Below are 27275 nucleotides of genomic sequence, written 5' to 3' on the forward strand. Positions count from 1 at the left end.
CATGACAGAAAGGTCAGACTGGGAATGGGAGGGGGAGTTGAAGTGCTCAGCCACCGGGAGATCAGGGGCTAAGGCGGACTGAGCGAAGGTGTTGAGCGAAACCATCTGCGTTTGGTTTCGCCGCCGATGTAAATAAGTTGACATCTGGAGCAGCGGATACAATAGATGAGGTTGGGGGAGGTGCAGGTGAACCTCTGTCTCACCTGGAAAGACTGTTTGGGTCCTTGGACGGAGTTGAGGGGGGAGGTAAAGGGGAGATAAAGTCTGACGAAGGGTCTCGACCTGAAGCGTCCCCCATCCATTGCTGCCATCCAGAGATGCTGCCTGTCCCGCTGAGTGACTCCAGCACGTTGTCACACCTCCAGCGCGGATCCACGGGACTTGAGTTGCCCCGCAGCCGCACATGCGCACTGGCACCGCCGCCGTCGCTTCCGCCCCGCTGGTGACGCGGCCCCGCGGCCGGGAACCACCTGACTTCCGCCCGCTGCCCGGAAGTGAAGCGCTGCCGGCCATGGACGTCGCCGAGCTGCGGAGTGGCGGCTCAGTGCTGAGCACCGTGGCCGAGGTGGTGGAGCAGATCTTCTTCTGCCTGCCCACCAAGTCGCTGCAGAGAAGCGCCAGGTAACTCCAGGGGCTCCGGGGCCCTTCTGGCCTGCCTCCCTGACACAGGCCTGATGCCCCTAGCAACCGCTCCCCATCCCCCTAGCAACCGCTCCCCCATCCCTCCAATATCCCCCTGGCAACTGCTCCCCCATCCCCCTAGCAACCGCTCCCCCATCCCCCTAGCAACCGCCCCCCTCAATATCCCCCTAGCAACCGGTCTCCATCCCCTTAGCAACCGGTCCCCCATCCCCCCATGATCCCCCTAGCAACCGCATCCCCCAATATCCCCCTAGCAACCGCTCCCCATCCCCCCAATATTCCCTTAGCAACCGCTCCCCCCAATATCCCCTAGCAACCGCATCCCCCCAATATCCCCCTAGCAACCGGTATCCCCCCAATATCCGCCTAGCAACCGCATCCCCCAATATCCCCCTAGCAACCGCTCCCCCCATTACCCCAATATCCCCCTAGCAACCGCTCCCCCACATCCCCCCAATATCCCCCTAGCAACCGCTCCCCCCATTACCCCAATATCCCCCTAGCAACCGCTCCCCCATTCCCCCAATATCCCCCTAGCAACCGCTCCCCCACATCCCCCCAATATCCCCCTAACAACCGGTCTCCATCCCCCAATATCCCTGTAGCAACCACTCCCCCACATCCCCCCAATATCCCCCTAGCTGGTTTAAATCAAAGGTAGACACAAAATGCTGGAGTAACTCAGCAAGTCAGGCAGTATCTCGGGAGAGAAGGAATGGGTGACGTTTCGGGTCGAGACCCTTCTTCAGACTGATGTCAGAGGAGGGGACGGGACAAAGATAAGATATAGTAGGATCCACTAGGATCCCACTACTGGCCACATCTTCCCATCTCCACCCCTTTCTGCTTTCCGCAGAGACTGTTCCCTCTGTAACTCCCTAGTCCACTTGTCCCTTCCCACCCAAACCACCCCCTCCCCAGGTACTTTCCCCTGCAACTGCAGGAGATGCAACACCTGTCCCTTTACCTCCCTCCTCGACTCCATCCAAGGACCCAAACAGTCATTCCAGGTGAGGCAGAGGTTCACCCGCACCTCCTCCAACCTCATCTATTGTATCCGCTGTTCCAGATGTCAACTTCTCTACATCGGCGAGACCAAGCACAGGCTCGGCAATCGTTTCGCTCAACACCTCTGCTCAGTCCGCCTTAACCAACCTGATCTCCTGGTGGCTCAGCACTTCAACTCCCCCTCCCAGTCCCAATCTGACCTTTCTGTCCTGTGCCTCTTCCATTGTCAGAGTGAGGCCCACCACAAATTGGAGGAACAGCACCTCATATTTCGCTTGGGTCGTTTACACCCCAGTGGTATGAACATTGACTTCTCCAACTTCAGATAGCCTCTGCTTTCCCTGTCTATCCCATCCCGCTTCCCAGTTCTCCGATGAGTCTTCCTGTCTCCTACTACATCCTATCTTTGTCCTGATCCCTCCCCTGACATCAGTCTGAAGGGTCTCAACCCAAAACATCACCCATTCCTTCTCTCCAGAGATGCTGCCTGATCAGCTGAGTTACTCTAGCATTTTGTGTCTACCTTCGATTTAAACCAGCATCTGCAGTTTTTTTCCTACCCTCAGCAACCGATGTTCCCATCCCACTGGCACCCGCTCCCCCCATCCCCTGTCAACATAGAAACATAGAAACATAGAAAATAGGTGCAGGAGTAGGCCATTCGGCCCTTCGAGCCTGCACCGCCATTCAATATGATCATGGCTGATCATCCAGCTCAGTAACCTGTACCTGCCTTCTCTCCATACCCCCTGATCCGGGCGGCACGGTAGCGCAGCGGTAGAGTTGCTGCTTTACAGCGAATGCAGCGCCGGAGACTCAGGTTCGATCCTGACTACGGGTGCTGCACTGTAAGGAGTTTGTACGTTCTCCCCGTGACCTGCGTGGGTTTTCTCCGAGATCTTCGGTTTCCTCCCACACTCCAAAGACGTACAGGTATGTAGGTTAATTGGCTGGGTAAATGTAAAAATTGTCCCTAGTGGGTGTAGGATAGTGTTAATGTGCGGGGATCGCTGGGCGGCACGGACTTGGAGGGCCGAAAAGGCCTGTTTCCGGCTGTATATATATGATATGATATCCCTTTAGCCACAAGGGCCACATCTAACTCCCTCTTAAATATAGCCAATGAACTGGCCTCAACTACCTTCTGTGGCAGAGAATTCCACAGACTCACCACTCTCTGTGTGAAGAAATGTTTTCTCAACAGATCCATAATTCCCCAGCAACCAGTGTCCCACATACCCTTGAAAATTAGCCCCCTCTCATCCCATCCCTTAGTAACTGGTCACCCATGCCCCTCTCAAACACTCCTTCATTCCCCAACAAGCAGTCTTCCCCAGACTGCTCGTAAACCATGCCATCACTTCTTGTTCTGCATTTGCCACGTGTGTCTCAGTGTGTGCAGGCTGTGGAGTGACTGTGCACGAAGGGTCTTGAGGAGACACCGAAGACTGTCATGGATTACAACCAAAGGCCATACCTACGTAGACGAGGAACATGGCCAACACTTTCTGGTGAAGAAAATGATGGAGGAACTGGAGGTAAATGTTGCAACAAAAAAAAAAAAAAAAGATGGTGCTGGAAATCGGAAATTAAGAGAGAAAATACTGAAAACGCTCAGCAGGTTGGGCAGAAGTCGAGGAAAGAGAAACAGTCAATGTTTCTGGTCAAACATTTTTTTGTGAGAACAAAGAAAGTGAGACAAGTTAACGCAAGTTGCGGGGAGAATAATCAGAGCAGAGGAAAAAGGTGATCATTGAGGCCAGGATTTGCCCAGGAGGTCTGGATGTGTCTAGAACTGTCTGGTTAATAGATTAACCAGACAGTTCGGTGAAAATTAGAAAGGTAACAAATTAAAGCACTTGTTGAAGCAATTAATTGTCAATTAGATCTGTCCCTGAACCCAAAAGCAGGAATGGCCAACTGACCAGGTAGTGTGTGTGTGTGGAGAACGAAACACTGAGTTAATATTGCAGATGGACAATCTTGCATCAGAACCGGCCAGATCTGTTTTAAAGAGGAAAAAGCAAGTTATCTGAACTGGTCATTGTTGAGCCCCTGAAAGTTACCAGATAGAAGATGAATTGTTCCACAATCTTACGTCGGGCTTCCTTAGAACAATGTAGGTCATCCCAGAGAGAAGGGTCTGAGTAGGAGCAGGATAGAGACTGAAAATGATTGGCAACTGAAAGCTCAGAGTCTCAATGGTTCAATGGATATTTATTGTCACTTAAGCAAATAAACATTTCACAATGAAATTAATTGTGCCACAAATGCTCCCTGATCTTTCAGACATTTCAAACATTTCTCTTTCATATTCAGGTTGCAGTAATGACTCTGATTTGCATTTTCATTTGCATTTGCATTTTTATTTGCATTTGCATTTGCATTTTCAGTCTGAAGAAGGATCTCGACCTGAAACGTCACCCATTCCTTCTCTCCCGAGATGCTGCCTGACCTGCTGAGTTACTCCAGTATTTTGTGAAATAAATACCTGATTTGCATTTGATAGCTTTGATATTTATTCACAAAATGCTGGAGTAACTCAGCAGGTCAGGCAGCATCTCAGGAGAGAAGGAATGGGTGACGTTTGAAGAAGGGTCTGAAGAAGGGTCTCGACCCGAAACGTCACCCATTCCTTCTTTCCTGAGATGCTGCCTGACCTGCTGAGTTATTCCAGCATTTTGTGAATAAATACCTTCGATTTGTACCAGCATCTGCAGTTATTTTCTTATAATAGCTTTGATATGTTCCTTGTATAGGAAAGACCTGAAGATGCTGGTTTAAATCGAAGAGTGACACAAAATGCTGGAGTAACTCAGTGGGACAGGCAACATCTCTGGAGAGAAGGAATGGATGATGTTTTGGGTCGAGTCTCTTCTTCAGTCTCTAATGGGTGACGTTTCAGGTCGAGACCCTTCTTCAGTTTGTTCCTTGTTTGTTTTCCCTCTAATTGTCTTTGTTAATCTATTAACCAAATGTCTCTGTAAACATAAGGAATTACCCAGGCAACCCTCGGGCTGAAGAAGGGTCCCGACACTAAACGTCACCCATCCATTCTACAGGGATCCTAATTGACCTGCTGAGTTACTCCAGCACTTTGTGACTTTCCTTGATAAAGCAGCATCTGCAGTTCTGCACCCTGGCCTCATAATATCAGCGATGTTCTTTTGTCGCTGGAATTTAGAAGATTGAGGGGGGATCTTATAGAAACTTACAAAATTCTTAAGGGGTTGGACAGGCTAGATGCAGGAAGATTGTTCCCGATGTTGGGGAAGTCCAGAACAAGGGGTCACAGTTTAAGGATAAGGGGGAAGTCTTTTAGGACCGAGATGAGAACGTTTTTTTTCACACAGAGAGTGGTGAATCTGTGGAATACTCTGCCACAGAAGGTAGTTGAGGCCAGTTCATTGGCTATATTTAAGAGGGAGTTAGATGTGGCCCTTGTGGTTAAAGGGATCAGGGGGTATGGAGAGAAGGCAGGTACGGGATACTGAGTTGGATGATCAGCCATGATCATGTTGAATGGCGGTGCAGGCTCGAAGGGCCGAATGGCCTACTCCTGCACCTATTTTCTATGTCTATGTCCTATCCATCCATTCTTTATTCTCCATTTTCTCTTTCAGTTTAGTTTAGTTTTAGTTTAATTTAGAGATACAGCGAGGAAACAGGCCCTTCGGCCCACTGAGTCCACGCCGACCAGCAATCCCCGTACACTAACATTATCCTACACATTGGGGACAATTTACATTTTTTTGTACCAGATCCATTTAACCTACAAGTCTGTACATCATTGGAATGTGGGAGGAAACTGGAGCATCCGGGGAAAACCCACATGGTCACAATGAGAACGTACAAACTCCGTACCGACAGCATCCGTAGTCAGGATTGAACCCAGGTCTCTAGCACGGTGGCGCAGCGGTAGAGTTGCTGCCTTACAGCGAATGCAGCGCCGGAGACTCAGGTTCGATCCTGATTACGGGCGCCGTCTGTACGGAGTTTGTACGTTCTCCCCGTGACCTGCGTGGGTTTTCTCCGAGATCTTCGGTTTCCTCCCGCACTCCAAAGACGTACAGGTATGTAGGTTAATTGACTGGGTAAATGTAAAAATTGTCCCTAGTGTGTGTAGGATAGTGTTAATGTGCGGGGATCGCTGGGCGGCGTGGACTTGGTGGGCCAAAGGGCCTGTTTCTGCGCTGTATCTCTAAATCTAAAATCTAAAACTCCCGCTGCGCCACCGTGCCGCCCCCAACTGCAACTGTTAATTCTCTTTCTCCCTCACAGATGCTGCCTGACTTTGTGTTGTTAACATTTATTTTTTATTGTAGGTATCCAGCATCTGTAGTTTTTTTTTTGATTTTCAATGTAAAAAGTAATATTCTGGCTTTAGCCCAATCCTGTAAACATTATCTTTCTTTTGCACAGGAGGTATTTGTACTGCCTGAGATAGTGCTTTATATGGCTGGCACTGATACCTTCTGCGTACAGAGTTCCAGTAGAAGGAGGAAAGGTAAACCATTTTTAAAATATCCACAGGACATTCCTATGAGGAGTTTATTGTCTTTCTGCCTGAGAAAATAAGCTTAGTAGATGTTCATTTTACGTTATCTGTGGATTTTAAATAAATATATTTGAATTCAGTGATTTTAGTTTTAGATACAGCGTGGAAACAGGCCCTTCGGCCCACTGAGTCGACGTTGACCATTGGTCACCTGTTCACACCAGTGCTATGTTATCCAATGCTATGTTATTCAATAAGGATCTTATTGAAACATATAAAATTCTTAAGGGGTTGGAGAGGCTAGATGCGGGAAGATTGTTCCCGATGTTGGGGAAGTCCAGAACCAGGGGTCACAGTTTAAGGATAAGGGGGAAGTCTTTTAGGACCGAGATGAGAAAACATTTCTTCACACAGAGAGTGGTGAGTCTGTGGAATTCTCTGCCACAGAAGGTAGTTGAGGCCAGTTCATTGGCTATATTTAAGAGGGAGTTAGATGTGGCCCTTGTGGCTAAAGGGATCAGGGGGTATGGAGAGAAGGCAGGTACAGGTTACTGAGCTGGATGATCAGCCATGATCATATTGAATGGCGGTGCAAGCTCGAAGGGCCGAATGGCCTACTCCTGCACCTATTTTCTATGTTTCTATCCCAATTTCACATCCTCTCCCTGCACACGAGGAGCAATTTCCAGAGGCCAACTAACCTGCAAATCTGCACGTCTTTGGGATGTGGGAGAAAACTGAGCACCCAGAGGAAACACACGCGGTTACAGGGAGAACGGGAAAACGGGAAAATAAAATACTAGGTTTAGGGCAAAGTATAAAGGATATACATGGGGCAAGAGCTTTTACACAGTGCCTGGAATGTGCTGCCACGAGTGGTGGCAGAGGCAGATACTATAGTGGCATTTAGGAGACTTTTTGGTTGGGACATGGATATGGAAATGGAGGGATATGGATTATATGAAGGTCGATAAGAATTGGTCTTGGCATCATGCTTGGCACAGACATTGGACCAGAGGGGCTATTCTTGTGCTGTACTGTTACATCCCAGTGCTGTGCTCAGCTAGGCAACAGTTTTGAGACCATTTTACAACTCTCCCCTCTTAAATTAAGATTTATTAAATTAAAATTGGTTTAGATTGAAACCATTTTCATGACATTATATCTTTATTGTTGCTCATTTGATAAAAGTTTGTTTGCAGCGGCCGCCCAATATAATGTAGTCTAGCTGCCGATTGCTTTATTGCCGTGCCACATGGTTGTCTATTATTTACTTTACTGGATGTATATGTTTGGCCATTGTTAATAATTTTCTTTCTTTTTGTGGTCTTACCTCCACAGGGCGAAGAGGTGAATCTGCAATGAAAAGTAAAGATGCAGAAGTGGCCACAAGGTTTGAGAAACTTCTGCCAGTGGATTGCAAGTTATTGGGAGTCAGTTGCCCTGGAATTGTCTGTAAGTGGCTTCTCTTAGGAGTGCCTTGTAGCTCGTGCAGTTGCTTGTAATATTAAACTGTGTTTAGGTTTAGGTTTTGTTATTGTCACGCGTACCGAGGTACAGTGAAAAACATTATTTTTCATGCTATCCGATCAAGTCATTTAATAGACACTAAATGCTGGAGTAACTCAGCAAGACAGTCAGCATCTCTGGAGAGAAGGAATGGGGGACGTTTTGGGTCGAGACCCTTCTTCAGACTGGCAGATAATAAATACTCCCCTTAGCGGTCCTGACCTCCCATCTACCTCGTTGAAAAATTTTGATTTCTCTTTAATCAGACTGTATTGGACCTCAGTGTTATGAATAGTCCATAGATGACCATAATTCTGGATGTAAAGGGAAAATAAAAATTTGAACTCTTGCGTAAATGGTGGTTGGTGCATGAGCAATTAATTTTAAATCTGAGACCAACAAACTTTTGTTAACTGGAGTTCAAGAGGTATGGTGTATATGTGGATCCATCATTTTAGGGGACACATGGATCATGATGTTGGTGAATAGTATAAAAGCCAATGTGACCTTAGACTCTATATATTCCGCATGTACACAGAAAGGACACCTGTTCATTTAAAAGGTACTGAGTTCTCAATGTTTCTTAGCACACGCATACTTATGCAATGACAAATTCTTTGCATAAATGTCGCAGTTTAATGTAACGACTTATGGACACAAAAAGTTGGAGTAACTCAGCGGGTCAGGCAGCATCTCTGGAGAAAAGGAATAGGTGACTTTTCGGGTTGAGACCCGACTTCAGACTCCTACACTAATGTAGCGACTTAACAGGTTGTTCTTAACAGTTGTCTAACTGGGTCAGTTTACTGTACTTGTGGAGGCATTGCAACAAAATTCTCCAGTTTTTGCGTTTCAAGGCAAATATTCCCCACTATTATCCCCCTCTGCTCTCCCCACAAAACCTGGGAGATGCTCTGTCAAGCAAAAAAAGAAGATATCACTTTGGCCTTTTCACCCTAACATTTTGCTAAACAAGACCATAAATGTTATGATTTGCATTCAGAAAGACCTTGTATTTCAGAACCTAAGTGGTTTCACTTGATTCTCGGACCCATAAAAGTACTGTGATTGCACAAAATGGAGGAAGGCTTGCTCAGTAGTTGAAGAAAATAACTGCAGATGCTGGTACAAATCGAAGGTATTTATTCACAAAATGCTGGAGTAACTCAGCAGGTCATGCAGCATCTCGGGAGAGAAGGAATGGGTGACGTTTCGGGTCGAGACCCTTCCTCAGTCTGAGGAAGGGTCTCGATCCGAAACGTCACCCATTCCTTCTCTCCCGAGATGCTGCCTGACCTGCTGAGTTACTCCAGCATTTTGTGAATAAATGCTCAGTAGTTGAGATTGTTTAGAAATCCCATAATATCTCATAATATCTGTGAATACCTGTGCAATCTTTAGCCTGGATGTGAATTTTCCAAAGCTATTCTTAAGGACAAAATGACTTGAGGAAAATGAGGCGTATGTGGTCTCAAAGTGCTGCCAGGGCCCTAATGTTTTGAACTGCAGTTTGACTAGGAGGGTGTACATATGTTCAGAGAGTACCTGATTGTATTCCTGGGATTGGTAATATTTAATTTTACAGTCTGTTTCTCTGATACTCATATCTTTCTGGTCTGCAATCTGAGGGGTTATAATTACTATCTTTTTGTCAAGTCATTCAATTGAGTACCATTTCCCAAAAGATAGAAAAAGTGAAGCAGTAATAAACCACCTTGTAGAATTTCTCTTAAGATATCTTCAAAAATTAACTTTTTAATCATGGAATTTGAAATGGAGTATTCTTATAACATCAAATTTTACAAACACAATCGCTTATGCAACTGTTAAGAACAACTTGTTAAGCCATTATATTAAACTCTGGCATTTATGTAAAATAATTGTCATTTGTGTAAGTATGCATATAGTTAGAAACATTGTATTAACTTCCAGAAACTTGAAGGAATTTTGCAGAATTTGAGTTATTTCAGCGTATAGGTTGTTCCATTAGTTGTAAGAGAACTTTATTAAATATTGGTAAAATGTTGTTAATAAATCCTTCTCTTTTGCTGCTCAGTTGGTCAATACTTTAGCTAGGTGGAAATTTAGCAGCGGGAGGTTTCAAACTTCACTGTAAAGAACAATCTTTTGCCCAGAATTTCTATATTATTGTAGCCCATGTTATTGAAAGGATTTTCATTCTAAACTTTTAAAAATAATTTTGTTTATATCAAATCGACATTTGTTGGTGTTTTGTGATATCAAACCTATTGCTGGGGTATCTTGCCTTTCAGATACTCCAATGGGCGATGGCAAGCAGAGGCCGCTCGAGATGGAAGATGGAATTGCAGGATTTGCTCTGCTCCTGCCCAAAATTGAAGGGGTGACGGTGAAATGCTTCCACCTGTCGAACAAAGATTTGAAGAATAACACTTTAGATCAAAGAAAGCTCCAAGCAGCAGGTAAGTACTCTCTCCCTTCACCTGTGCTAATTGAGACAATTTGAAACTGCGTTGAAGAATCAGGAGTACATTCCAAGCACAAAATAACGATGCATTTTTAGAAACCAGGAGTTGCTGACGTTGGTTGCACAAAAGGACTCAAAGTTAGTCTGGGTCAGGCAGGATTTCCGGAGAACATGGATATGTGAGGTTACAGGTGGTGACCCTTCCTCAGAAGTCACCCTTCTTCAGACAAGGCATTTCTAGAAGGTAGACACAAAAAGTTGGAGTAACTCAGCGGGACAGTCTCTCCAGAGATGCTGCCTGACCCGCTGAGTTACTCTAGCTTTTTGTGTCTATCTTCGGTTTAAACCAGCATCTGCAGTTCCTTCTTACACAATGCATTTCTAGAGTCTGATGAAGGGTCCCAACCCAAAATGTTATCTGTCAATTCCCTCCACAGATGCTGCCTGACCCGCTGAGTTCCTCCAGCACTTCGTGTTTTGCTCAATTCCAGCATCTGCAGTTTTCCTGTGTCGCCATCAGCATTTCTTTTATTTTCCAAGGATTGCTTTTGTTTAGCTACTGTGACTGAAGTTCACCAGGGCATTGTTAAATTAATCAAATTAGTGGCAGAGGAAACTCAATTATTTAAAGTCCAGGGATTTAGATTTTTTTTTAGATTTAGAGATACAGCGCGGAAACAGGCCCTTCGGCCCACCGGGTCCGCGCCGCCCAGCGATCCCCGCACATTAACACTATCCTACACCCACTAGGGACAATTTTTACATTCACCAAGCTAATTAACCTACAAACCTGTACGTCTTTGGAGTGTGGGAGGAAACCGAAGATCTCGGAGAAAACCCACGCAGGTCACGGGGAGAACGTACAAACTCCATACGGACAGCACCTGTAGTCAGGATCGAACCTGAGTCTCAGGCGCTGCATTCGCTGTAAGGCAGCAACTCTACCGTTGCGCCACCGTGCCGCCCAAGGATTACTTGTACCTCAGTCAAAAGACTTAGAACTAGCACAAGTGGGTGATCGGTGGTTGTTTCAAACTCAGTGGGCTGAAGGGCCTGTATCTTTTTTTTGAGATACAACGTGCAAACAGGCCCAGTGGCCCACCGCGATCGCGCTGACCAGCGTTCATGCGCACAATAGTTCTCGTTCTGCACACAACACAATTTACAGAAGCCAATTAACCTACAAACCTGCACTTCAGTGTGGGGGGAAACCAGAGCACCCAGAGAAAACCCAAGGGGTCACAGGAAGAATGTACAAACTCCATACAGATAGTACCCTCAGTCAAGGTTGAACCCGGGTCTCTCACGCACTGTGTCACTGCCGCCCTATTTTTCAATGTTTCAATAATCGTCGTTTGATATTTGTACTGCTGTCACGTTCCACCTACAGTGTAATTAGGCTTGTCTGCTCCCATGGTGGGTGGTTAGAAGGGAAAAGACTAACAGTGGAATGTGTAGGAAGGAACTGCGGATGCTGGCTTACCTCGAAGATAGACACAAAAAGCTGGAGTAACTCAGCGGGTCAGGCAACATCTCTGGTGAAAAGGAATAGGTGACGTTTCGGGTTGAGACCCATCAGGGGAAAGTCAGGGGGAAAGAGAAACTGGATGGAGATGTAGATATAGAATATCTGGAGTATTGTGTACAGTTTTGGTCTCCTAATCTGAGGAAAGACATTCTAGCCTTAGAGGGAGTACAGAGAAGGTTCACCAGATTGACCTCTGGGATGGCAGGACTTTCATATGAAGAAAGATTGGATAGACGAGGCTTATACTCGCTGGAATTTAGAAGACTGAGGGGGGATCTTATAGAAACATATACAATTCTTAAGGGGTTGGAGAGGCTAGATGCGGAAAGATTGTTCCCGATGTTGGGGAAGTCCAGAACCAGGGGTCACAGCTTAAGGATAAGGGGGAAGTCTTTTAGGACCGAGATGAGAAAACATTTTTTCACACAGAGAGTGGTGAGTCTGTGGAATTCTCTGCCACCGAAGGTAGTTGAGGCCAGTTCATTGGCTATATTTAAGAGGTAGTTAGATGTGGCCCTTGTGGCTAAAGGGATCAGGGGGTATGGAGAGAAGGCACGTACAGGTTACTGAGCTGGATGATCAGCCATGATCATATTGAATGGCGGTGCAGGCTCGAAGGGCCGAATGGCCTACTCCACCTATTTTCTATGTTTCTATGTTTCTAGAACAAATGAATGAAAGATATGCAAAAAGTACCGATGATCAAAGAAAGGTGGAGCCCACAGTGATCCATTGTTGGCTGAGGGGGAGGTGATAATGAGTTATACAGACAGTGAAACTCAACAGGATGACAGTGAAACTAGTACGACGACTATGGTGGGAGAGGGACGGAGGGATAGGCGATGCAAGGGTTACTTGAAGTTCGAGAAATCAATATTCATACCGCTGGGTTGTAAGCAAATGAAACAGTGGAATATTGGGCTGCTTAAATGCACTGAGCCTGTTGTAACTCATCCATCCTCGAAACGAGGCTTCTAATTCCTGGCGACGTGCTCTATGAAGCTCTCCGCAGGAACTGATATAGCCCTGGTATTTCCAAATATTTAACATGTTAAAGTTTAAACACAGAAGGCCTGTTACTGCCAAAAGCAACACATCTTGAAACGGAAATTGGCCGTAGTAATGGATATAAAAGCACGGGGAAATAAATTTGTTCTTTATATCTGCGCATATACACACTGTGCAGCTGTGCATTGTACTCTCTTATGGAAACGTGGTCCCATTGACAGGGTATGGCAAACATCTATTAAACAGCTATTTAAGCGTTTTTATGTATTTAATTGAAGAAGAATTTTCTACTCCTCAACTTGCTGAACTTGTATCTACAGTCGGGCAGTGTGGAAGGATCTATACATTTTGACTAGAATCTTAACTGTGCAATTTGTTTGCAATCCATAATAATACTGAAATGAAGGAAGGAAATAAATCTAGACAAACCAATTATTACCTTGAGTTTGCTCAATGTAAACTCTTTAAATAGCAACCCATCCTCCAAACTTCCTGCCTTTTGGACTCAGATACTCAGCATTTTAGGCAGTGATTTCAGATTTCCAGCATTCTGAATATATTTTCATTGGTGAATTTAGATAATAATTGTGCATTTATGTCCGCTTATATTATCTTGATCCATCATACCTTTAATTGTTTCAGCTTCAAGATTTCAAGATCAATTTATTGTCACGTGTATCAATTAAGGCGCAGTGAAATTTGAGTTACCATACAGCCATACTACGTGAAAAGCAACAAGACACACAGCCACATAAAGTAAAATTTAACATAAACATCCACCACATGCGGATTCCACATTCCTCACTGTGATGGAAGGTAATAAAGTTCAATCACCTTCCTCTTTGTTCACCCGCGGTCGGGGCTGTTGAACCGTCCGCAGTCGCCGCTGCCGACTGCCCGAGGCCCTCGCGCCGGGATGATCGGAATTCCCCGCGTCGGGAACGGTTGAAAAAGCTCTCCGCGGCATGGAGCTCCCGAGTCGGCCTCTTCTCACCAGAGACCGCGGGCTTCACGGTGTTAAAGTCCACCGGCCCCGCGGTTGGAGCCCTCCACAGTCGATCCTCGGCAAGCTCCCATGTTAAAGTCCGCGCCGTGCCCGCGGCACGAAGTGCCGGGCCGGTCTCCAAGAAAGGCCGCACCACTCCCGGTGTTAGGGGACGGAGATACGACAGAGAAAAATCGCACCTCCATCGAGGTAAGAGATTGAAAAAAAAGTTTCCCCCAATTTCCCCCCCTCCCCCATCCCCACATAAAACAAACCAAGAAACACTAAAACATACTTTTAACACAGACTTAAAATAATGAAACAGTAGAAAGGATACACAGACTGCTGGCGAGGCGGCCACTGTGGTGGCACCATCCGATGGAGATTAATCTACCCCTTCATGTATCTGCCCTTTTCTGTTCGCCCTTTTCTGTTCTTCCTCTTCCTTGTTCCCCACCCATCAGCTTGCTTTACCTCTAATTATTCTCAATTGTGGCAAAAGATTCTCCATCTGATATTTTAGCTTTGTCTTTTCCCCTCGCTCTCCACCGGTTTCTGAAAAGCTGAGGATTTCCTGCTTCATTTCTGATTCCAGATTAGCAGGACTTTGTTTTAGTATTTTCCTGTTGCCCTTCCTCAAAAAGTACCAACCATCTCTTTGGATGTGCAATCTGTTGCTGTACCTTCATGCTTGGAAGCGATATTGGTTTTGGATTGTAAGTAGTTTGCCTCTTGACATCCCAAAGCCTTTCCACCTTCCCGGATGAATGCAGTTGCAAACAACACTGAAAACTATCCAGTTCGAAGCAATCTGCTTGATTGGCATTCACTCCCCCTTGGTGCTCTGTATCACAGCACTCACCCTCTGCAAAATGCCCTGCAGATACTCTGGTTCCAACTCCCAGAGGCTGCACTCTCTACTTAGAAGGACAATGGCAGCAGGGGCCATAGGAACATTATTATAGGCAATAGGTGCAGGAGGAGGCCATTCGGCCCTTCGAGCCAGCACCGCCATTCAATGTGATCATGGCTGATCATTCTCAATCAGTACCCCGTTCCTGCCTTCTCCCCATACCCCCTGACTCCGCTATCCTTAAGAGCTCTATCCAGCTCTCTCTTGAATGCATTCAGAGAATTGGCCTCCACCGCCTTCTGAGGCAGGGAATTCCACAGATTCACAACTCTCTGACTGAAAAAGTTTGTCCTCATCTCCGTTCTAAATGGCCTACCCCTTATTCTTAAACTGGCCCCTGGTTCTGGACTCTCCCAACATTGGGAACATGTTTCCTGCTTCTAACATGTCCAACCCTTCCTGTGAACGCGTGGGTTTTGTCCGGGTGCTCCAGATTCCTCCCACACACCAGAGATGTTCAGGTTTGTAGGTTCATTGGCTTCTAGGGTAGTGCTAGTGTATCGCCAGTCAGCATGGACATGGTAGACCGAAGGGCCTTTGTCCATGCTGTATCTCTCTAAAGTCAATGGTGAAAGGATGTCCTACCTGAGCAGAGCAGAGCAGGGCGGCACGGTGGCGCAGCGGTAGAGTTGCTGCCTTACAGCGAATGCAGCGCCGGAGACTCAGGTTCGATCCCGACTACGGGCGCTGTCTGTACGGAGTTTGTACGTTCTCCCCGTTACCTGCGTGGGTTTTCTCCGAGATCTTCGGTTTCCTCCCACACTCCAAAGACGTACGGGTATGTAGGTTAATTGACTGGGTAATATGTAAAAATTGTCCCTAGTGTGTGTAGGATAGTGTTAATGTGCGGGGATCGCTGGGCGGCGCGGACTCGGTGGGCCGAAGGGCCTGTTCCCGCGCTGTATCTCTAAATCTAAATCTAAAAATAAGTCGGTTGAGGTTAGACTCTGTTTAGTGATTAAAGCTGATATGGCCTTGCGCTAATTCTCCACCAAAAGTACACCTCCTTGCTGACAGGTAGTGTAAGAAAATAACTGCAGATGCTGGTACAAATCGAAGGTATTTATTCACAAAATGCTGGAGTAACTCAGCAGGTCAGGCAGCATCTCAGGAGAGATGGAATGGGTGACGTTTCGGGTCGAGACCCTTCTTCAGGCTGACCCTCAGACTAACTTGATCTATGTCTCGAGGTATTTGCCACTAGACTTGAGATGGATGGTTAACTAATTTTCCAAAATTAATCACCGGGAGAGCTGAAATGATAGTTTTTAACCATACAGATTTATGCATAAAAGAATATAAGGATGCACTTACTAACTTCATACCAAATATGTTTAATAATCGCTCCTTCCCATCCATTTGCAAAATGTAACCACTTATAACCCTGAAGAGCTAATTACAGCAAATCAACCATGATATCCCTGTTGTGAAAATCGTTGCTGTATCTGATTTCCATTCATAATACATTTAAATGGATCTAATTATATTTGTCTCCCTGAGAATGATAACCAGCAGTCTGCAAATACGGGACAAAATTTCACAAAGACTTTGGGTAATACGTACTGGGGATTGAATAGCTTGCTGCTTTTTGTCAGACATACTTTGGGGAAACACCAATTTATTACCAGGCTCTTTTGCCTTTGCTTCTGGGCATTGTGCAATCTGGGTCAAGACCTTTTTGGGGCCAGCACTGCTAAATCCAGTCTAGATGGGCAGGTTAAAAATGTCTCGTTTCTGCTTTCCTGACAGCTGTTAAATGCATCGTGGAAATATTTGGACAGTTTTAAATGAATCCCCGGGGACTGCTTTATCGGAGTTCCATCTGGTCTATAACTGACTTAGCTATCTTGCTTTGCAATGTAGAGCCATTAAGTATATTGACAAGGGAAGTAAAGTTCGACTGCTTTTCCGAACCTTTCGCGCAAGTTGTTGAAAAGAAGCCAGTGTCTGCTGTGGGCGGACGAATGTGTGTACGTGTACGTGACCAAAATGCACGCATGTGCACACATCCATGCCTCCGATTGAAGGCCTACACACTCTCATTTTGTTACTACCATCGGGGTGAAGGAACAGGGGCTTAATCCCTTCGATGGTGGGGAAGTCGATCCCAGGATTGGACCGTGCAACGTCTACCACCTTCTGAAGCCACCTTCGTTCTTGAGTGTTCAGATTACCAAAGCAGGCCCTTAATACAAACGGTCAGTGTGCTTGCTGGCCACCGTACAGCTAGAGAAATTCAATGGATTATTTGATGACATTCAGAATCTCCTCAAACCTTTGAGGAAGTTGAGGCATTGGTAAACTTTCTTTGTGATTGCAACTTTCGTGTTGTGTAAGAAAATAACTGCAGATGTTGGTACAAATCGAAGGTATTTATTTCACAAAATGCTGGAGTAACTCAGCAGGTCAGGCAGCATCTCAGGAGAGAAGGAATGGGTGACGTTTCGGGTCGAGACCCTTCTTCAGACTTTCGTGTTGGTTAGTCGGCTAACTGGGCGCCACGGTAGCGCAGCGGTAGAGTTGCTACCTTACAGCGAATGCAGCGCTGGAGACTCAGGTTCGATTCTGACTACGGGCGCCATCTGTACGGAGTTTGTACGTTCTCCCCGTGACCTGCGTGGGTTTTCTCCGAGATCTTCGGTTTCCTCCCACACTCCAAAGACGTACAGGTTTGTAGGTTAATTGACTGGGTAAATGTAAAAATTGTCCCTAGTGTGTGTAGGATAGTGTTAATGTGCGGGGATCGCTGGGCGGCGCGGACTCGTTGGGCCGAAGGGCCTGTTTCCACGCTGTATCTCTAAATCTAAAAATCTAAAAACTGGCTGCTGTGAATTGCACTTGGTGTTGGTGGGTGGTTGAAGAATCATGAGTTAATGTGAGAGAGAGAGAGAGAGAGAGAGAGAGAGAGAGAGAGAGAGAGAGAGAGAGAGAGAGAATAGGTTAATGGGAAATGGAGGTGGGAGAATGGGACTGCCCTGAAAGCTGGCATAGATTTGATGGGTAGAATAATCCTGTCCTGTGTCACAAGGAAATATGAGGAGAGTGGAAACAGAAATGGTTGCCATTTTGGAAAACACAAGAGACTGCAGTGGCTGGAATTTTGAATCAAATAACAAGGTGCCGGAGGAACTCAGCAGTCAGGCAGTAACTGGGGAAGGAATGGACAGGTGACGTTTCAGGTCGGGACTCGTCCTCGGAGAGGTGACCCTCAACATCGACTGTCCTTTCCCTCCCCAGATGGCAATAGACAATAGACAATAGGTGCAGGAGGAGGCCATTTAGCCCTTCGAGCCAGCACCACCATTCAATGTGATCATGGCTGATCATTCTCAATCAGTACCCCGTTCCTGCCTTCTCCCCATACCCCCTGACTCCGCTTTCCTTAAGAGCTCTATCTAGCTCTCTCTTGAATGCATTCAGAGAATTGGCCTCCACTGCCTTCTGAGGCAGAGAATTCCACAGATTCACAACTCTCTGACTGAAAACTTTTTTCCTCATCTCCGTTCTAAATGGCCTACCCCTTATTCTTAAACTGTGGCCCCTGGTTCTGGACTCCCCCAACATTGGGAACATGTTTCCTGCCTCTAACGTGTCCAACCCCTTAATAATCTTATACGTTTCGATAAGATCCCCTCTCATCCTTCTAAACCCCAGTATATACAAGCCTAGTCGTTCCAGTCTTTCACATACGACAGTCCCGCCATTCTGGGAATTAACCTAGTAAACCTACGCTGCACGCCCTCAGTAGCAAGAATATCCTTCCTCAAATTTGGAGACCAAAACTGCACACAGTACTCCAGGTGCGGTCTCACTAGGGCCCTGTACAACTGATGCTGCCTGACCCGCCGAGCTCCTCCAGAACGTTACGTTTCCCGGTTTGCTTGTTAATTAATTCTACTCCATTGTGACAGTATTATCTGATCTCTTGCCACTGGATGGTGCTGCAGGAAAGCGTGCTTTACAGTATCTTGTACCACTTGTAACACTAGAGGTTATTTCAGTGTGGAAGGTTGCCACAGTGCTGCTCACAATCAGAGTGTAGTTACCACTGCAAATGAAAATCATCTGTGATTGATCCTGGATTTTCTGTTTGTAATAAAACTGGGTCATTTCGAGCCACAAGAAAATTGCTCAGTAGTTTTCTCCTGTTCTCTGCAGGAGGGAAAAGAAGAATTGCATTCCTACAATACCACATCTCTCAGGCTTTTCTATAGTGTCACATCTCTCATTCTTTTGCATACGGTGAATTTCTTTGAAGTGCGTGTTCTGTCATGTGATCTGGCAGTCATCTAGCATTCCCTGAGAAACATAATTCATAAAGAATAAGACAGGCATGTCACAATTGCTCTCTCGAGCAGGCACTGAATAATGGAGGAAGGAAGGACTGGAACAAAACGCTTGAAATTCCCAGCAATTTGGGTGGAGTGAGAACGGGGCAAATGTTAACATGAAACATTAACTCTCTCCCTCCACAGGTGCTGTTCAACCTGCTCAGTTTTTCCAACGTTTCCTGCTTTGGTTTCAGGTTACAGAAAGGCTAAAATAGAGTGGATGTGGAGAGGATGTTTCTATTAGTGGGAGAGTCCAGGACCAGAGGCCTCAGAATAAAAGGACATACCTTTAGAAAAGAGATGAGGATATTCTTTAGCCAGAGGGTGGCTAAATGAATCTGTGGATTTCATTGCCACAGACGGTGGTGGAGGACGAGCATTGGGTATTTTTAAAGCAGTGATTGATAGGTTCTAGATTAGTAGGGGTATCAAAGGTAGGATGGGGTTGAGGGAGAAAAATAGATCAGCCATGATGGAATGGCTGAGTAGACTCGAGGGCTGAATGGCCTAATTTTGCTCCAATGCCTTATAGACAATAGACAATAGGTGCAGGAGGAGGCCATTCGGCGCTTCGAGCCAGCACCGCCATTCAATGTGATCATGGCTGATCGTTCTCAATCAGTACCCCGTTCCTGCCTTCTCCCCATACCCCTTGACTCCGCTATCCTTAAGAGCTCTATCCAGCTCTCTCTTGAATGCATTCAGAGAATTGGCCTCCACTGCCTTCTGAGGCAGAGAATTCCACAGATTCACAACTCTCTGACTGAAAAAGTTTTTCCTCATCTCTATTCTAAATGGCCTACCCCTTATTCTTAAACTGTGGCCCCTGGTTCTGGACTCCCCCAACATTGGGAACATGTTTCCTGCCTCTAACGTGTCTAACCCCTTAATAATCTTGTACGTTTCGATAAGATCCCCTCTCATCCTTCTAAACCCCAGTGTATACAAGCCTAGTCGCTCCAGTCTTTCAACATATGACAGTCCCGCCATTCCGGGAATTAAGCTAGTAAACCTACGCTGCACGCCCTCAATAGCAGGCTCCGCTGTGCATTGTATTTGCATTTATAAATGGATATATGTCTTTGAGCTAAGGCTGAACGTATTGCTTTTTATTTAATGCAAAATAAAAGAGAAGTTAGTGCCCCATTAATATGGGGTTTTTTTTCTCTGAAATCTGTTGGCCTGATTGGGTAGACACTAGGAATTCAACATCATTGTCAATGGGGTCCTCCAGGTGACTAACTAGTGCTTTTCTTTGTGATGGGTAGAGATACACAGTACCTGTAAAAGGTTAACTGGATTGATGTGCAGGAAGGAACAGCAGATGCTGGTTTAAACCGAAGATAGGCACAAAAAGCTGGAGTAACTGGAGAAGGCAGGAACGGGGTACTGATTGAGAATGATCAGCCATGATCACATTGAATGGCGGTGCTGGCTCAAAGGGTCGAAGGGCCGAATGGCCTCCTCCTGCACCTATTGTCTATTGTCTAACTCAGCGGGATAGGTAGCGTCTTTGGAGAGAATGCAGAAAGATTTACTGTAATCCAAGCATTCCTTCTCTCCAGAGATGCTGCCTGTCCCGCTGAGTTACTCCAGCTTTTTGTGCCTAACAACTAGATTGATGTTGCTGCCAACTGCATTGCACGAACTGTTATATGTGTGGTAACACCTAATTGTCTACAAATCTACAACGCCTTATTGTCTGCAAAGCAGTGGTCCTGACTAACATCACCGGAAGACTGATTACCCATGCGACCAAACCTTACGAATGCCCTGAAGCTCACGGCACGATTAAGATTTTTATCGTTTGGTTTTTCCTCTCCTAGGTCTTCATGATAACCCAGACCTACGCACTGTCCTCCTGTTTGGATACAACACTTATAAGCCTCCGGCAGCTGATTTCATACAGCAACTCACCAAGCCTATCAACGTGAGGAACACCATTGTAGTAGGCGGTCTTGTCGACCGAGTCTTTTCACCCAGTTCTGAAAGGTGGGTTTAATGTTAACGGCGCGGCCTTTGTCTGTCCTTGTAGCTTATTAACATTGAAAAGAAAATGTTTCTCTTCAGTCTTCATGCAATTCATCCATTCCATTCCTGAAAATGAACCGTGTGTGCAACAGGATGATTCCTTTTAGTATTTTAGATTTAGAGATACAGCGCTAAAAACTAAACTGAACAGTCATGTTGAATCCACGAGGAATGTAGAAGTAAGGAACTGCAAATGCTGGTTTGCGGGGAAGAAAGGCACAACGTGCTGGAGTAACGCAGCAAGTCAGGCAACATCTCTGGAGAACGTGAATGGGTGATGTTTCGGGTCGGGATGCTTCGACAGAGTCCATAATATTAAGGTACCCGGTTTGGAAATAACCAAGGAAGAGTTCGTTTTTTTTAGATTTAGAGATACAGCGCGGAAACAGGCCCTTCGGCCCACTGAGTCCGCGCCGCCCAGCGATCCCCGCACATTAACACTATCCTACACACACTAGGGACAATTTTTACATTTACCCAGTCAATTAACCTACATACCTGTACGTCTTTGGAGTGTGGGAGGAAACCGAAGATCTCGGAGAAAACCCACGCAGGTCACGGGGAGAACGTACAAACTCCGTACAGACGGCGCCCGTAGTCAGGATCGAACCTGAGTCTCCGGCGCTGCATTCGCTGTAAGGCAGCAACTCTACCGCTGCGCCACCGTGCCGCCTGGGGGAAGCAAGATGCCCCCAGCCTGGAATTGCGGCTGTGTTCAGCTAAGTCGCCTGAAGAAGGGTCTCGACCCAAAACATCATCCTTCCTTGTCCTCCAGAGATGCTGCCTGACCCGTTGACTCACTCCAGCACTTTGTGTTCTTTTCTGTAAACAGCAACTTAGTTCTACTGTTTATTTAGTTCGATTTGGTGTGTTTATTCAACTGCTTGTTCTAGGCTCAGTGGTTTATGTTTTGTGTTCTTTATTTTTTAATTTATCGTGTAATAATAATTTTACATTTATTATGTTGATAAAGTGATCAACGTGTCATCATTAACAGTGTAGCCTTTGAAAAGGTTTGCTTCAGTATAGATCTGCATCTTAAAGCTTTAAAGAGCCTCCTTTCACAATGAGATGTTCCCATGTTCGTAGGTACTGCTCCCATTTTGTGGGAAATGTGGTCATCGTGTTTTTAAATGTCAATTGCTTGTTAGAACTTGCTCAAAAATGAGTCAGTGCACCTTGCACCTAATGGAATGGGAACATCCAGTGAATGAACAAACCTTAACAGTACAAGGCAGCAGTTAGAGTTGATGGTTTCAAGTGAAACATTTTTTTTTGTAAGTGGAATTACTTTCTTGACAATAAGCAGCCGAATCTGTAGATAAGAGATGGTCTTGGCATCATGTTCGGCACAGACATTGTGGGCTGATGAGCCTGTTCTTGTGCTGCACTGTTCTACATTCTATATCTAGTATTCTTTCTAATTCATAGCCATACTTACATGTGGTTATCAAAACAAGGGACACGGAATGCTGGAGTAAATCAAACATCAGGCATCATCTCTAGAGGACGTGGATGGGTGACATTTTGGGGTTGTGCCCTTTTTCAGTAGTGGTTCATGTTCCCCAAATTTTTAGTTGATGAGGAAAGTCATTTTCCAAGTTTGTTTCAGATTCTTTCCTGTCTGGGATCACCTATTTACTTTCTTCCAGTGTCTCAATGTGATGCGAATGTTGCCTAAAGCAGGGAGGTTTTGTTATAAACTATTCCCCTCGACCACTTGCTGAGTGGGGTGACGTAGATTCAGCAGGTAGCTTGGACTAGAGAAGTAGTCTAAGAAGCAAGATAGCGATTGGAAATTGCTGGTCAAGATGAGAGATAATAGACAATAGGCGCAGGAGGAGGCTATTCGGCTCTTCGAGCCAGCACCGCCATTCAATGTGATCATGGCTGATCATTCTCAATCAGTACCCCGTTCCTGCCTTCTCCCCATACCCCCTGACTCCGCTATCCTTAAGAGCTCTATCTAGCTCTCTCTTGAATGCATTCAGAGAATTGGCCTCTGCCTTCTGAGGCAGAGAATTCCACAGATTCACAACTCTCTGACTGAAAAAGCTTTTCCTCATCTCAGTTCTAAATGGCCTACCCCTTATTCTTAAACTGTGGCCCATTATTCTGGACTCCCCCAACATTGGGAACATGTTTCCTGCCTCTAACGTGTCCAACCCCTTAATAATCTTATACGTTTCGATAAGATCTCCTCTCATCCTTCTAAATTCCAGTGTATACAAGCCTAGTCGCTCCAGTCTTTCAACATATGACAGTCCCGCCATTCTGGGAATTAACCAAGGGGATGGGGAGTGGGATTTCATTCTGAGGAGAGCCCATGGTCTTCAGAAAACCCTTTAGATGCCATGCATTCAGATGAGGAAGACTTCCTTCCACTCCCCCCAAAACAATGAGCTTCACCTCTCCACAGAGCACCTCTTATTTCGAAAGTAGGCAATATTTCTAGCGGATGGTTGCAACCTTTATTGCTATTGAAGATAGACACAAAAAGCTGAAGAGGCAGAACAGGCAGCATCACTAGACAGAAGGAATGGATGACGTTTCGGGTCGAGGCCCTTCAGACTGAGCGTCAGGGTAGAGGGAGTTACAGAGATAAGGAAGTGCAAGAGATCAAAAGAGATGCAGATGAAGGCAAATGTAGAATAGACCATTGTTAGCTAGGACAGTGCTTCTTAAACTGCTGAATGGTTCACCCAAGGGTGAATGAAATTATTTGGGGGTGAATGAAACTAGAAGGGTGAATGACTTAATATATATAAAATTATACACAATGGAGAATAAGACGAAAATTACCAAAGCACATAAGAAAATTTAGTCGAGGGTGAATGAGATTTTGTGATTAAAGGGTGAATGACACTGAAATAGTTTAAGAAAATAACTGCAGATGCTGGCACAAATCGAAGGTATTTATTCACAGAATGCTGGAGTAACTCAGCAGGTCAGGCAGCTTCTCAGGAGAGAAGGAATGGGTGACGTTTCGGGTCGAGACCCTTCCTCAGTCTGAGGAAGGGTCTCGACCCGAAACGTCACCCATTCCTTCTCTCCTGAGATGCTGCCTGACCTGCTGAGTTACTCCAGCATTTTCTGAAATAGTTTAAGAAGCACTGGCTAGGAGAAGGTGTCAACAGAGCAGACATCTAATGTAATCAGAGGTACAATCAGACTTGTCGGAGAACTGGGAAGGGGGAGGGGTGGTTGAATGGGAAGGGGGAGGGGGGGATGAAGGGGGAGGGGGGTGAATGGGAAGGGGGAGGGGGGATGAAGGGGGAGGGGGGTGAATGGGAAGGGGGAGGGGGGATGAAGGGGGAGGGGGGTGAATGGGAAGGGGGAGGGGGGGGTGAATGGGAAGTGGGAGGGGGGGTGAATGGGAAGGGGGAGGGGGGGTGAATGGGAAGGGGGAGGGGTGGGTGAATGGGAAAGGGTATTACTGCCACATGTTATTCTCTTTGATTGGGACTCTGCAACCAGCCTGTCATGCCTCAGAGAGAGATTGATTCTAACAGCGGTCTCTGATGTGAAAGACAACAGCCTCTTGATTGCAAGAGACTGTTCCTCTTTAGAAACGCTTTTGCTTGGACCCAGCGCAGTGCAATCAGTAACTCACCACAGAACCATTTTCCATCTCCGCGCATAAAGCAATGAGCATCTGGTCAGTTATTTTACAACTGCTTGTACTTGGCTCTCTCTGGATCAAGTTTCGATGATCTATATTTTGATGATCTATATTTCGATGATCTATGATCTATATCATCCACACCTTCATCACCTCCCGTCTGGACTACTGCAACAGCCTCCTCTATGGCGCACCCTCAAAAATCATCAGTAAACTTCAATACATTCAAAACTCCGCTGCCCATCTACTCACCCACACCCCGATCCGTGACCATATCACCCCCGTCCTTTACAAACTCCACTGGCTCCCCATCCCCCCAGAGAATCCAGTACAAAATCTTCCTCATGACCTACAAAGCCCTCCATAACCTGGCCCCATCCTACCTGACTGACCTCCTTCACAGGCACACTCCCACCTGCACCCTCCGCTCTGCCGCTGCCAATCTCCTATCCCCCCCCCCTCCGGACCAAACTCAGATCCTGGGGGGAGAGGGCTTTCTCCATCGCTGCTCCCACCCTATGGAACTCACTACCCCAAACCGTCAGAGACTCCTCCTCACTCACCACATTCAAAACATCACTGAAGTCTCACCTGTTCAGTACTGCCTTCAACCACTGAAGGTCACCTCACCTTCTGTCTCCTTTCTCTGTTCGTTTACTTATTTATCTATTTATTCACTTCCCTATGTTCTTTAAATCCCTGTAAAGCGTCTTTGAGTATATGAAAAGCGCTATATAAATGTAATGCATTATTATTATTATTATTATTATTATATTCTACTTTTATCCCCCAACTCCTTTCTAGTATTGATGCCCGGCACATGTATGGCACAGTGGGCCTGTCGTTCAGTGGCAAGCAAATCCAGGCAGCATCTATTCTCCTCGACGAGGACATGGTGTCGCCCGAGAACGTAGAGGCTGCGATGAAGCGCCTCAAGGCGGCCAACATCCCCGAGCACAACACGGTGGGCTTCATGTTTGCCTGCATTGGCCGGGGCCAGAACTACTATTCCATGATGGAGAACGTGGAAGCAGACGCATTCCGGAAGCAATTCCCAAACACGCCGCTCTTCGGCTTTTTTGGTAATGGAGAAATTGGCTGTGATCGTATCGTGACTGAGAACTTCTCACTGAGGGAATGCAGCTGCTCTCTGGAATACGATGAGTTAATTCATGGTTACACAACCGTCATGGTGCTTCTTCACCTTGGCCCTCTTAAATAATGAACGCCTTCACGAGGCCCGCCAAGGATTGATGATTGCCCAAGAACAAGCAAATTCGGGGTCATTCTTTCCCCCTCAAATACTCACGTGCAGCGATATAAATTTGCTCAGGCCAAGAACATCTCCAAAGTTGGCCTGTAGAGTAATCGTTTAGTAATCTCTAAAAAATCTGTTCAAACATTGAGTAGGAGCTCAACTCGACTTTCTCAATTCAATCAATTATGTAGTCTTTGGTGATCTTGTTTTTCATCAGTATTACAATAAATGTAAGACTAATCATGGTTAAATAATCCAATGATTGTTTCATGACCTCTGTGAATGAAAACAATGCAAAGGGGCTGTGAGATGTGAGATAGGAGGGGCATTTTAACGTTGGAAAATGACGGTCGGTTGAGTCTTGGCTGTATAGCCACGTTGCCCTGGTTTGTTTGGTCTCGCTCGGTAAGGCTTCAGTCAACTGCAACTGGGCACAGTAGTGAAATACTTCAGATCCATAGACAATAGATAATAGGTGCAGGAGGAGGCCATTCGGCCCTTTGAGCCAGCACCGCCATTCAATGTGATCATGGCTGATCATTCTCAATCAGTACCCCGTTCCTGCCTTCTCCCCATACCCCCTGACTCCGCTATCCTTAAGAGCTCTATCTATGGTTTAATGCTGACCATGGATGCTCAGTGCATGCAGTTTGCACATTCTGTGCCTTGACAACCATATAGTCATAGAATCATTGGCCCTTCGGCCCAACTTGCCCATGCCGACCACATGCCACGTCTATACTAGTCTACCTGCATTTGGCCCACGTCCCTCTAAATACCAGGAGAGCAGCGGAAGGTTCTCCTCAAGGGTCCAGGGCTGTGGCAGAGGCTGCAGTCTTGCCCTGTGTGTTGGTCATGACTGGGGTGGGGTAAGAGTGATCCACGGGTGGTCCTGAGGAGCACGGGCAGCTTCGCTGTGGAGATTGGGGAGGGGGGGGAGGGTGCAGTTTTGAGTGGTGGGGAAATCAGGAGGGGTAGGGCTAGATAGAGCTCTTAAGGATAGCGGAGTCAGGGGGTATGGGAAGAAGGCTGGAACGGGGGTACTGATTGAGAATGATCAGCCATGATCACATTGAATGGCGGTGCTGGCTCGAAGGGCTGAATGGCCTCCTCCTGCACCTATTGTCTATTGTCTATTGAGATGCTGACTCAATACTGAGATGGTTAGACACCACGTAACGCTTTGTCCTGCCTCTCCCCTCTTCCAGTTATCTTCCCCCCCCCCCCCCAATCAGTCTGAAGAAGGTTCTCAATCCAAAACGTCACCTATCCATGTTCTCTAGAGATGCTGTCTGACCCGCTGAGTCACTCCAGCACTTTGGGTCCTTTTGTGTATTAACCAGCATCTGCAGTTCCTGGTTTCTACAGGTGAGATTGTGTTTTGGGTCAGGATACGGTGGCACAGCGGTAGAGTTGCTGCCTTACAGCGAATGCAGCGCCGGAGACCCGGGTTCGATCCTGACTACGGGCGCCGTCTGTACGGAGTTTGTACGTTC

The 27275-nt window shown here is 46.2% G+C and overlaps 1 protein-coding gene across 1 annotated transcript; it reads left to right on the forward strand.

The window, feature by feature from the left end:
* The first annotated feature begins 403 nt into the window (after positions 1 to 403).
* On the forward strand, positions 404 to 26024 carry fbxo22 (F-box protein 22). Its single transcript, XM_078429730.1, has 7 exons — positions 404 to 621; positions 3044 to 3188; positions 6073 to 6157; positions 7490 to 7603; positions 9931 to 10098; positions 20695 to 20860; positions 25326 to 26024. The coding sequence occupies exons 1-7, from the start codon at positions 404 to 406 to the stop codon at positions 25741 to 25743; spliced, it is 1314 nt and encodes a 437-aa protein (XP_078285856.1). The 3' UTR covers positions 25744 to 26024.
* Positions 26025 to 27275: the final 1251 nt, after the last annotated feature.

This window comes from Rhinoraja longicauda, chromosome 38, assembly GCF_053455715.1.
Source record: "Rhinoraja longicauda isolate Sanriku21f chromosome 38, sRhiLon1.1, whole genome shotgun sequence".
Lineage (NCBI taxonomy): Eukaryota > Metazoa > Chordata > Chondrichthyes > Rajiformes > Arhynchobatidae > Rhinoraja > Rhinoraja longicauda.